At 39.9% G+C, this 13,360-nt stretch overlaps 1 protein-coding gene across 17 annotated transcripts in view; it reads right to left on the bottom strand.

Moving 5' to 3' along the window:
• The window catches only part of ROBO2 (roundabout guidance receptor 2), a 1,473,778-nt gene that overhangs the window by 28,931 nt on the left and 1,431,487 nt on the right, over positions 1 to 13,360 (bottom strand). For all 17 annotated transcript variants that reach the window (XM_070789313.1, XM_070789256.1, XM_070789396.1 and 14 more), the window contains one exon: positions 3,825 to 4,085. In XM_070789313.1, the coding sequence (XP_070645414.1) occupies positions 3,825 to 4,085 (261 nt within the window). The remainder of the gene's footprint in view (positions 1 to 3,824; positions 4,086 to 13,360) is intronic.

Below are 13,360 nucleotides of genomic sequence, written 5' to 3'. Positions count from 1 at the left end.
AGGCAGGTTCTTTACCGCTAGTGTCACCTGGGAAGCCCCATCAAAGTCTCAAATACCTCAAAGGCAGAAGGTACCTCAAAGGCACCTTAGTGCTGTGCATTTAGAACATCAGGTGTGCCAAACAAACCAGCTGCAACAAGTGGGTAACTCTAATCCTAACCTTGTGAAGTAGACAGAATTTGTATTACCATCTCTCCTTCAGAATTTAAAAAATTAGTTCAAATTTAAGCGACTTAAGTTTCAACTAACATGGCTAGCAAAATGCAGAGCTGGACCCTAGAGTCCGCTTGGCTTGTTTTGTGATTACCAGGAGTTTTTTTCTAAACCATAAAATGCTGAAGGAAAGCAAGCCTGTTATTCGTTACTGTCATTAAAGAGGGAATATGGCATATGTTTAGACAACTTTTTTTTTTTGGCCTTGATACAAGTTGCTTAAAAGACCACCAGTGGCAAGTCCTTGCTGTTTCAGCAGTTTGGACTCAGCATTTTCACTGCTGAGGGCCTGAGTTCAATCCCTGGTCAGGGAGCTAAGATCCCGCAAGCTATGGGGAATAGCCAAAAAAAAAAAAGAAAAAGAAAAAAGCATTCAAGACCACTGCAATTAAGGGTATGTAATATTTATAAGTGTGTTGTGCACTTCATGGGTCAATTTGAACAGAGTCCTTGGAGGGAAAGCCCAGAATTATTATTTGAAAATATTCCTCCTGTGACATCCTGTGCAGCCCAGATGGAGGCACTGCCATTTCGGTAGGGTAAGCTGCTGTGCAAGCACATGGAACCTTCTGTCCATGAGATCCTTGGACCTCCTATATGGGGAGTCAGTGTGACATTCGGTGGCATGGTTGGACTGAATGGAAGCACACTCAGAGAGAGAAGCAGTCAGCTCTGTGGATACCTGGGACAGGTGGAGATGAACTGTTCACTCCTTCAGCAAGTGACTATGGAGCACTCACCAAGAGTGGAAAGACAACTCAGACAACTGAGCAGTGAACAACTCCAGGTGAAAACCCATGCCATCTGAATAGTAACAGCTATGGAGTGGCTGGATACTAAGTACTATACAAGTATAAACTTACTGCTGCTGCTACTGCTAAGTCGCTTCCTAAGTCACTTCTGTCGAGTCCTACTCTGTGTGACCCCATAGATGGCAGCCCGCCAGGCTCTCCCATCCCTGGGATTCTCTAGCCAAGAACACTGGAGTGGGTTGCCATTTCCTTCTCCAATGCATGAAAGTGAAAAGTCAAAGGGAAGTCACTCAGTCATGCCTGACTCTTAGTGACCCCATGGACTGCAGCCCACCAGGCTCCTCTATCCATGGGATTTTCCAGGGAACAGTACTGGAGTGGGGTGCCATTGCCTTCTCTAATAAACTCACTACTTCCTCCAAAAACTAAGATGTGAAATAAAGAATTTGACCTTGCCCAAAGAGAACTGAAACATCTGCCTTGAACTCCTAAGAGGTAATCTCTAAGCTCTAGAATGTCCCATCTGATAAAATGTCTTTGTTTACCTGGAGGCTGGAGGCTCTTCCAGAAAGTCTAACAATATGACCTATGATGGGGACTTGGAGTCATACAATATCAGCTCCACCTTCAGGAAGGGTCAGAAATTGGATCAGCCATGCTGATAGTCAACCACATTTGGGAGTTCAGTTCAGTTCAGTTCAGCCACTCAGTCGTGTCTGACTCTGTGACCCCATGAATTGCAGCACGCCAGGCCTCCCTGTCCATCACCAACTCCTGGAGTTCATTTGGGAGACAGACCCCCAGTAAAGACTCTGAAACTCAAGGCTCATGTGAACTTCCCTGGTTGACAATACTCCACCCATATTGTCACGCTGGGACATTATCCTTTCCACGACTAACCTGGGAAAGGACCAACAGGAAACCTGACTTTGGAATTTCCTAGTTGTTTCCCATGCATTTCTTCTCTTGGCTGATTTTAATTTATATCTTTTCATTATAATAAACTATAACTTTGGAAATTATAGTTTTCAGTGAGTTCTGTGGCCCCTGCTAGTGAATTCTTAAACCTGGGGATAATCTTGGGGACTCTCCAACCTTGTACATAACGTTAGAAGTGAGGGTGGTCTTGGAGGGACCGCTCTCTCAGTTTGTGGATGAGTCAGTTACTATGAATTATCATTGCCATTTACAAATGGAGGACTGAAGCACAGAAGTGTTAAGCAAGTTGCCTGTTGTCACGAAGCTAGTAAGGAGCGGCCATGATCCAACCTTGGCTGACACTAGTCAAATGCCAGACCAAGCAATCAGAATGTGGGGTGAGGGCTATACATCCAGGTTTTCCAGATGATTCCAAAATGCAGGCAGAGTTGATAACCCCTGAGCTAGAATCTGTGCTTTATTTTTTATTTTATTTTATTTATTTATTTATTTTTTTGAATCTGTGCTTTAAATGATTAAGCTTCAGGGTTTCATTTAATTAACCTGAAGGAAATTCTTTGTCTCTTAAAGCAGCTGGCTTCAGCTTTAATAGTGTTTTATAAAGCAGGCTGATGAAAAATAATACTTTTTAAGAGTAAATTGTCTTTGACCTTTGAAAAAACATCTGATGATTGAGAAAACGTTCAAGAACTTCTGGTTCTAAGAATCTATGTTTGTAATAAGCTTTAAGTGATATTCTGGGTTTTAGTATCTCTTGGTATATTTAGTTATATATTTAGAAAAAAATAGTTAACACTTAGAATAAGATTTATCTCATTATGAGCTTATCTCAGTAACTAATAAAACTATTGAAAAAGAAGCTAATGGTATTTTGTGAAAATTTAACTTCAAACACAGGACACAAATCAATGAGTGTGTACATAATCAGAGGTATGTCACTGAGATAATCAGATGTCACTGAGATTTCATTTTCAAGAGTCAAACTCATATGTTATTATTTCGGAAAAGGGAGAGTAAATAAAAAATAACTGTACAAAATTGTGAGAGTTGATCCCACTATTCTTGCATTTTCATAGGATACATAAGTAGACAGTCATCTATATCTTATGAAAGTTTACAAATCTATTAGGAAAACAAGGAATTTGTATTTGTAAGACATTACTCTAAGGGCTTCCTAGGTGGAGCAAGTGATAAAGAATCTGCCTGCCAAGGCAGGAGACAGAAGAGACATGGGTTCCATCTCTAGGTTGGGAAGATCTTCTGGAGTAGGCAACCCACTCTAGTATTCTTGTCTGGAAAATTCCATGGACAGAACAGCCCTGAGGGCTACAGTCCATGGGGCCACAAAGAGTCGGACATGAGTAACTGAACAGATACACTCACACAGTGTATTCTAAGGGCTTTCTAGGGATGCATGTACTGTACTAATTTTGTTGCTTTTTTCTGTCTAATTTAATTCAACCCAGAAAAGGTCTTTTAATAACTGACACTGACCATATGTGATTTGCAGAAGCTTACATTTACATATTCACAACCACATACAGAACTAATCACAGGCACTTTGAAGACTCTAAAAAGAGTCCTTCATTATGATGCTGGAAGTGAGTTCAAGAAGAAGCTAATTGAAGCTAACTGTACATTAAAAAAGATTCTGGCGTAGCCAAAAGCACTTGAGCCTGAAATTCTGCAGATCCTGAATTCTTGCTCCAGTTCACTCTAATCAGTTGTGTGACTCTGGTCAAATTATTTAACATTTATTCAGTCAATTTCCTTATGGAGATGATTACAGAGTTGTACCAAAGCATTTCTAACTCCAGCTGCAGAGTTCAGTGAGACTCTCTAGTGAATTTAATGTTCAAGAACGCTTCCCCTCTATGTGTGTTGAAAGCATGGGTCCCCTGAACTGATAAGGACAATTACCATGTTTGCTTTGCTATATCAAACTGATAGGCCCTTGTCAACTCGTCCAGGTGAGCTTGCAGCATGGGCTGCATCTCTTCCCGTGGGGAGGGAGTCAGAGTTGCCGTGGACTGCTGGCCAAAAGAAATAGCAGGGGAAGAAGCCACGCCTCGGACAGGAGGTGTTGGGACACGATCGTCATCTTCTTCCAGTTCATCCTCCATACCCTGGTGTAAGTAAGTTTGAACTGGTAATGGTGGGCACCAGCTATCACTGTCGTAGCTGAAATTAAATGAAAAAAAAAGAGAACGCATCACACATAGGCATTCACACACAGGCACACTGGCCATGAATGGCAACCACAGGAACATCTAAGATGTTCTCTCAGTTTACTTCTGCCTGATTTCTCGTTGTTGGCACTATTATAGTAAATCACCTATAGTAAATTATTAGACATTATCTTAATTTCTAATCATACGTCCATCTGTTATCTCAAAATCTCAATTTATTCTTAAAAGGTCTTATTAGCTAATTGTTACCCCACAGTTACAAAAGGCAATCATTTCCCAACAAAGGTATTCACATGAAAAAAAAATTGTTAATTATGGGCAATTAATGAACTTGGTGCTTGGAGATTTAACTACTTTCTTCTCTTGTGCATCCTTGTACACCAAAAGAAAATGCCAATATTTATCTAAGAAGTTTGATAATTTTATTTACTCAGTCTAGGTCCATGCCAACCTTCCATTCCATGTGACATGTCAATCATTAAGACTTTGTGTTACAAAATACATTCAATAACTTTTCAACTATCCTAATTTTCTTAATTTTTTCATTAGAAACTGATGTCATGTATCTCAACATCTGAAATCTATAAAACAGAAGTTGAAAACCTAATCCTATAAAATATATATTAAAAAGAAAAATAACAATTTCTAAATATACCATGTTTTAGGGATTCTGGCTGGGGAATATGGAAAATCAACCCAAAATGTTTTACTTGTGACACAAAATCAGCAGCATTTCTGTTTACACCTTACCCATAGTGCTATTATTTTCATATATCAGACAGATCTCAATGTACTTTAAAAAGAACACTTAAGGGTAAAATAAGAAATTTTATTTTATACTTATATCTAATAAAAATAATATTAGATGTAACTGTTCTATAAAGTCAACCTCTACAATATCTCCCAAGTCTATATTCTACACTTCACCTCTACGCCCATGATCATAAATCAGTCTCCTTCTGATGTGAACCAGTCCATTAGATTTCCTGGCTCCTGGGGTGTCATCTTCATCCCTTCCATTCTACCTTCCATATAGGCAATTGGATTACATTTCTAAAATCTTCATTCACATCACACCTATGCTTAAATTATTCAGTGATATTGCTCATGTAAGAAAAGTTCAAACTCATTAGTGGGGATTAAAAGACACTTCCCCATCTCATGAGCCTATTATTTTAGTTTAATTTCCCATTATTTTCCAACACCAGCCTACTCAATAATTTTTTCAAATCTCTGGGTCTGTATATAACTAATCTCAAATCATCTGACTGTGAGTTCCTGCTTCTCCTTCAAGGTTCAATTCAAATGTCTTTAGTTCTGTGAGCCTTCTCTGTCCCCATCATAAGGAACTGATTACAACTTGATAATACTTAGACTGTGCAATCTCCATATTATACTGAAATTATTTGTTTCATGTCTCTTTTCCCCCACTTATTTTGTGAGATCCTAACTCAAGAACTTCGTAATTCTCAACTTTGCATTTCCAGCACCTACTACTGTATCCAGCATATAGAAGATTATCTAGGTTAAAGAAATCCAAAATAGAATGAATATTACAAATGTATATATCTAGTCTTGATGTCCCTTACAAACCAGTAATTAGTAAATGTCCAGATGATTTTTGAATAGCTTTACTTGAGTGTCTTCCTACTTATCCTGTTTGAAAATGTATTTATCAAGAAACTATGCATGGATGCTTTATTTATAATTGCTGAAAACCTGGAAGCAACAAAGATATCTTACAAGAGGTGAATGAATATATAACTCATGGCATATCCAGATAGTGGAATATTATTCAGTGCTAAAAAGAAATGTACTATTAAGCCATGCACAGTAAGACATGGAAGAAAATTAAATGCATATTATCAAGTGAAAGAAGTAAATCTGAAACGACTATATACTTTATGATTCCAACTATATGATATTTTAGAAAAAGCAAAACTATGAAAACAGTAAAAAGATCAGTGGTTGCCAGAGGTCAAGGGGAGGGAGGGGTAAACAGACTGGGCACAGAGGGTTTTCATAACAGTGAGTCTATGCTGCACCATACTGCAATGATGGTATACATGCTGTTACACCTTCATCCAACTGTTCTTTGTACATCTGCACACGGAGTGTACAACACCAAGAGTGAACTGTAACATAAACCATGACTGTTGGGTGATAATTACGTGGCAATAGAGTTTTATCAGTTTACCAAACGTACCACTTTGGTAGGAGATGTTGATACTGGCAAAGGCTGTGAATGTACGGGGACAGAGGGAACTGGAAAATTATGTATTTTTTTGCTCAGTTTTGCTGCTAAACTAAAACAGATCTAAACAATAAAGTCTAGAAAACTCCTGAATTTATCATCCTTTTGTTTGACAACCATCTGTCAGGCAACTGGATCTTTGTATAGAGCATACAATCCAGTGGGGCAGGCTGATAAGAAGCAAATAACCAAAGATACCAAGTGTTAAACGAAGAGAGCAGGGAGGGTGAAACCAGCCTGGGGGCTGGGCAGGGCTATGCTGACCATCAGAAATGGAGATACTCTAAGCAACAGCTGAGTGGGCCCAGAGGAAGGGAAAATATAAAGTATTCAAAACACTCAGTTTTCTAACTGGTAAGGATTGGCAAGTAAAGAAGGTTGGTTATAGATGAGGTGGGTTGTGCTAGATCACGAAGTGCTTCATCAGCCCTGAGAAAGAGCTTGGAATTTTGCCTATGGGTGATGGACAGTCACTGAGAGGTTTTATACAGAGTGTGATGACATTCTGATTTTCAGTTTTCATCTCTTGTTGAGGGTATCTAAATAATCTTCTACCTCAATGAGTTGCAGACTGAAGACATTGTTTCAGAAGCCCTATACAGTGTGATAGGAATATCTCTTCTGAAATGTCTTTTACATTTTAGTATCAGGCACACTTTAATACGTGTTACAAATAAAATTTTTGTATATTAGAAAATATCATTGGTTACATTCATATTCTCATTTCTTTGATTATATAAGTGCAATATGACCTGAAAAAATTAATTACTCTAAAATGATGGCATTAAAAAAAATGTTTTATATACTGGAGATCACAGATTTCATTCAAAGAAGAGAATCTGTAGTGTAAAAGTTTCACAACTTTCTATCCCAGTACCCTGCTTATTTAACTCATATGCACAGTGCCTGCTAAGTCACTTCAGTCATGTCTGACTCTGAGCGACCCCATAGACGCCAGCCGACCAGGCTCCCCTGTCCCTGGGATCCTCCAGGTAAGAACACTGGAGTGGGTTACCATTTCCTTCTCCAATGCATGAAAGTGAAAAGTGAAAGTGAAGTCGCTCAGTCGTGTCCGACTCCTAGCGACGCCATGGACTGCAGCCTACCAGGCTCCTCCGCCCATGGGATTCTCCAGGCAAGAGTACTGGAGCCATTGCCTTCTCCATATATGCACAGTACATGATGTGAAATGCCAGGCTGGATGAAGCACAAGCTGGAAACAAGATTGCCAGGAGAAATATCAATAACCTCAGATATGCAGATGACAACACACTTATGGCAGAAAGTGAAGAAGAACTAAAGAGCCTCTTGATGAAAGTGAAAGAGGAGAGTGAAAAAGTTGGCTTAAAACTCAACATTCTGAAAACTAAGATCAAGGCATCCAGTCCCATTGCTGCTGCTGCTAAGTCGCTTCAGTCGTGTCCGACTCTGTGCGACCCCACAGACAGCAGCCCACGAGGCTCCCCCATCCCTGGGATTCTCCAGGCAAGAACACTGGAGTGGGTTGCCATTTCCTTCTCCAATGCATGAAAGTGAAGAGTGAGAGTGAAGACGCTCAGTTGTATCCGACTCTTCCCGACCCCATGGACTGCAGCCTACCAGGCTCCTCCATCCATGGGATTTTCCAGGCAAGAGTACTGGAGTGGGTTGCCATTACTTCATAGCAAATAGATGGGGAAACAATGGAAACAGTGAGAGACTTTATTTTGCAGGGCTCCAAAATCATTGCAGATGGTGACTGCAGCCATGAAATTAAAAGACACCTGCTCCCTGGAAGAAAAGCTATGACCAACCTAGACAGCATATTAAAAAGCAGAGACATTACTTAGGTAATTACATTACATTAAAAAGGTCCATCTAGTCAAAGCTATGGTTTTTCCAGTAGTCATGTATGGATGTGAGAATTGGACTATAAAGAAAGCTGAGGGCTGAAGAATTGATGCTTTCCAACTGTGGTGTTAGAGAAGACTCTTGAGAGTCCCTTGGACTGCAAGGAGATCCAACCAGTCCATCCTAAAGGAAATCAGTCCTGAATATTCATTGGAAGGACTGATGCTAAAGCTGAAACTCCAATACTATGGCCACCTGATGTGAAGAACCGACTCATTGGAAAATACCCTGATGCTGGGAAAGATTGCAGGCAGGAGGAGAAGGGGACCACAGAGGATGAGATGGTTAGATGGCATCACCACTGCGGTGGACATAAGTTTGAGTAGGCCCGGGAGTTGTGATGGACAGGGAAGCCTGGCGTGCTGCAGTCCATGGGGTCGCAAAGAGTCGGACATGACTGAGTGACTGAACTGAACTGAATGAAATATTATATTATTAATTCAAACAAAAACATGTATAAGAAACCTAATTTTTAAAAAACTGCCCACTTTCAGTAGGGAAGTGCATCCTGTTATATTTCATTAGTAGTTACAAATAAATTTATTCCATAAATCGTGTTACAAAATAGTACAATTTCATTCTATAAACTAGTACATGGACTTTCATTGCTATATTCAATCTTTCAAATGGAAGTAGTCAAGTATTTCTTAAAATTTCCCTTCTTCATAAGTAGTAAGCCATCCTTCCAATAATTTAAAGGGAACACATATATGCAGTGAATATACATATATAATATATGAGAAGGAATATGTGTGTGTGTATAATTATATATGATGTATTCAGATAGCACAGAAAAAATTGCACTTAGTTCTTCTCCACTCAGTTATTATTATTCAAATACCATTAAGCAAAGGAGAGCCTAACCATAGAAATGTGATTTTTATCATTATACGAACAAAGCTAGTGGAGGTGATGGAATTCCAGTTGAGCTATTCCAAATCCGGAAAGATGATGCTGTGAAAGTGCTGCACTCAATAAGCCAGCAAATTTGGAAAACTCAGCAGTGGCCACAGGACTGGAAAAGGTCAGTTTTCATTCCAGTCCCAAAGAAAGGCAATGCCAAAGAATGCTCAAACTACCGCACAATTGCACTCATCTCACACGTTAATAAAGTAATGCTCAAAATTCTCTAAGCCAGGCTTCAGCAGTATGTGAACCGTGAACTTCCTGATGTTCAAGCTGGTTTTAGAAAAGGCAGAGGAACCAGGGATCAAATTGCCAACATCCGCTGGATCATAGAAAAAGCAAGAGAGTTCCAGAAAGACATCTATTTCTGCTTTATTGACTATGCCAAAGCCTTTGACTGTGTGGATCACAATAAACTGTGGAAAACTCTGAAAGAGATAGGAATACCAGACCACCTGATCTGCCTCTTGAGAAATTTGTATGCAGGTCAGGAAGCAACAGTTAGAACTGGACATGGAACAACAGACTGGTTCCAAATAGGAAAAGGAGTTCGTCAAGGCTGTATATTGTCACCCTGCTTATTTAACTTATATGCAGAGTACATCATGAGAAACGCTGGGCTGGAAGAAACACAAGCTGGAATCAAGACTGCCGGGAGAAATATCAATAACCTCAGATATGCCGATGACACCACCCTTACGGCAGAAAGTGAAGAGGAACTAAAAAGCCTCTTGATGAAAGTGAAAGTGGAGAGTGAAAAAGTTGGCTTAAAGCTCAACATTCAGAAAACGAAGATCATGGCATCAGGTCCCACCACTTCATGGGAAATAGATGGGGAAACAGTGGAAACAGTATCAGACTTTATTTTTCTGGGCTCCAAAATCACTGCAGATGGTGACTGCAGCCATGAAATTAAAAGACGCTTACTCCTTGGAAGGAAAGTTATGACCAACCTAGATAGCGTATTCAAAATCAGAGACATTACTTTGCCAACAAAGGTTCGTCTAGTCAAGGCTATAGTTTTTCCTGTGGTCATGTATGGATGTGAGAGTTGGACTGTGAAGAAGGCTGAGCGCTGAAGAATTGATGCTTTTGAACTGTGGTGTTGGAGAAGACTCTTGAGAGTCCCTTGGACTGCAAGGAGATCCAACCAGTCCATTTTGAAGGAGATCAGCCCTGGGATTTCTTTGGAAGGAATGATGCTAAAGCTGAAACTCCAGTACTTTGGCCACCTCATGCGAAGAGTCGACTCATTGGAAAAGACTCTGATGCTGGGAGGGATTGGGGGCAGGAGGAAAAGGGCACAACAGAGGATGAGATGGCTGGATGGCATCACTGACTCGATGGAAGTGAGTCTGAGTGAACTCCGGGAGTTGGTGATGGACAGGGAGGCCTGGCGTGCTGCAGTTCATGGGGTTGCAAAGAGTCGGACACGACTGAGCAACTGATCTGATCTGATCTGATAATTATATTACGTAATGCATAAAGGACTAAAAAATATTCTAATTACTATTCTATTTAACTAGAATGAGCATTTACCATCAGTTGTTCCAAGTCTTTTCTACAAAGATATTCTATTAATAGACCAGGAGTGAGCAAATTCTGTCCCCCTGTGAAACATAAGCAAAACTAAGAAAAAAGCAGGGATTCATCCTGGTTCTTTGTGCAAGAAGTAGAAAATAGAGAGGGATGGGGAATACAAGAAAGTCTAGGTGAAAAACACGAGAGAACAGATGAAAGAAATTTGGGACACGGTGCAAATCATACAACGGGGAGAACTAGGTATCACCTCTGAGGTATTCATGTCTTAACTCCTTCCAGAACAACTGATACTTAGGTTTCCTGTGGTTTCTGAAGAAGAACAAGAAAGTAACAGATGACTCTATGAATGTTTATGAAATCCAAACATTTTTAGCTCTGTTTTTAGGGTTTCTTTCACATTCATAGATGAGTATCTTACTTGAGTGATGGAAATTCAACTTTTTCTTGCAATAAGATAAAAAGACTGTGCAAATGATTCTAATGCCAATCCAAAGGTCTTTTGGCCAACCTTTCCTAGATAAGCTTTTGTTCTTTGACTTACTGTCAGTGAAATATGAGGCATCATATTATCTGTCTTGCCTGGTGAATAATGAGCAGGATGACAACAAATCAATGTTGCATGTGAACTAACTTGTGAAAAGGCCAGATACAAACACCAAATTACTAATAAAAATACAATAAAGTTCACCACCTAGAAAAGCCTGCCAATTTCTGATTGTTGTAGCAAAACAAAGCATCAGTTTTCTACTGAATTACTATAGAATTCTTCCTACTATCCCATGATTGCATTAAAATACATTATATTTATAGCTAAGAATAATTATGTTTTGATACATTTTGCCTAGCTGAGAGAGGCATATTGATGAGATAGAACATTTACCACTGTTGATATAGTATTGAATTAACCAATTATTTTCTATTTGGGCAGTGATTTGATAACTTCTGATATTTAATATTGTGGAGGGAAAATGGCTCAAGAAAGGCTTAGAAAGAAAATTGATGCTATCTAGATTTCCCTGGTGGCACAGTGGATAAGAAACCAGCTGCCAGTGCAGGGGCCGGAGGTTAGACCCCTGGTCCAGGAAGATCCCACCCACATGCCACAGAGCAACTAAGCCCATGCGCCACAACTACCGAGCCTGAGCTCTGGAGTTCAGGAGGAGCAACTACTGAAGCCCACGAACTTACAGACTACGTTCCCCAACAAGAGAAGCCACCTCTCTGAGGAGCGTGTGCACTGGAACAAAAAGTAGCCCTCACTTGCCGCAACTAGATAGTCTGCGCAGAGCAACCAAGACGTGCACAGCAAAAAAGAGAGAAAAAGAGGAAGAAAGAAAGAAGGAAAACTGATGATATCTAAGCTCTTAGAAACAAAATTAAACACTGTAATAAAGCAAGAGACAATCTTCTCAAGATTGTGAGTATCCTGGGCTAGATATATTTCCAAAATGTATCCCTCTCTCTCCATCCTGCTGCCAATGACTTATTTTATTTCCTTATCATTTTCATGGTATTTTCTATTCTGCTGCAATATCCCCTACATTCTCTACCTGCCTTGGCCTCATGTCCTCCAATCCATCTTCTATATCCAAAGATCAGAATTCCTGTAAGACATGCAAGACTTCACACCTGGCCTCATGTCAGCTTCTCAGATTATCTTCTACTCTGTGCATTTGTTTCACACTCAACAAACCTCATACAATAGCTACCAACTGCAGGAAGATATAGACAAGCAATTAGAATGCAATGTGATGAGGATTACAATAGAGAAGCTTATTTAATAATGCAAAATAAAGGAAAGGGAGGTAACCTTAACTAGAATAGGGTTGGATTGCAAAGGAGGAGTTGGAGAAATACTAAAGGAAAACTAATGGGACTGTTCCTTTTCTTCCCCTCATCTTTTATTTCTACTTTTTGCCTTTGGCTCCACCTGCACAGCTAATTAGTAACATTTTGTTGTAGCCATTGGTTAGCAATCAATTCTGGTGTGGAGACTACTTTATGTTAGGGACTTTGTTGTTGTTGTTTAGGCGCTAAGTCGTGCCTCTTTTCAATCCCGTGGACTGTACTCTGTCAAATTCTTCTGTCTATGGGATTCTCCACAAGAATATTGGAATGGGTTGCCATTTCCTTCTCCAGGGGGTCTTCCCAAACCCGGGATTGAACCCGTGTCTCCTTCTTGGCAGGCAGATTCTATACCACTGAGCCACCAGGGAAGCACCCGTGTTAGGGACTACTACTCACTGTCTTTATCCTTTCTGCCTCTGGCTAACAGCCTGGCATCCAACAGCCACCCAACTCTGGGTACTATTATTTGTGAATAAATGATTCAAGGTTCATCTTGAAACTCAGCTTCCACAGGCTTGCCCCAGCCTTATTTGGCATACATGATTATTCCTTTCTGTATGCAAGTTATTATTTTGTACATGTGCTTAGCTAGGGCTTCCCATACAAAATTGTCTGTGTGTAATTTTTGGTTTCTACCTCCCACTACTTTGAGTTTCCTGAATCAGGGATCAGATCCTCCTTATTAATTGTGTTTTTTGTTTCTTTTCTTTCATATTCCTTTTTATTTATTTTTAAATGGCTAGAAAATTGCTTTACAATTTTCTGTTGGTTTTTGCTATACAACAATGTGAAGCAGTCATAATTATCTATGACCCCGCTAGGTCATC

Source organism: Bos indicus, chromosome 1, assembly GCF_029378745.1.
Source record: "Bos indicus isolate NIAB-ARS_2022 breed Sahiwal x Tharparkar chromosome 1, NIAB-ARS_B.indTharparkar_mat_pri_1.0, whole genome shotgun sequence".
Lineage (NCBI taxonomy): Eukaryota > Metazoa > Chordata > Mammalia > Artiodactyla > Bovidae > Bos > Bos indicus.
Note: the sequence above shows the minus strand (reverse complement) of the source record. Positions and strands in the feature narration are given on the sequence as shown.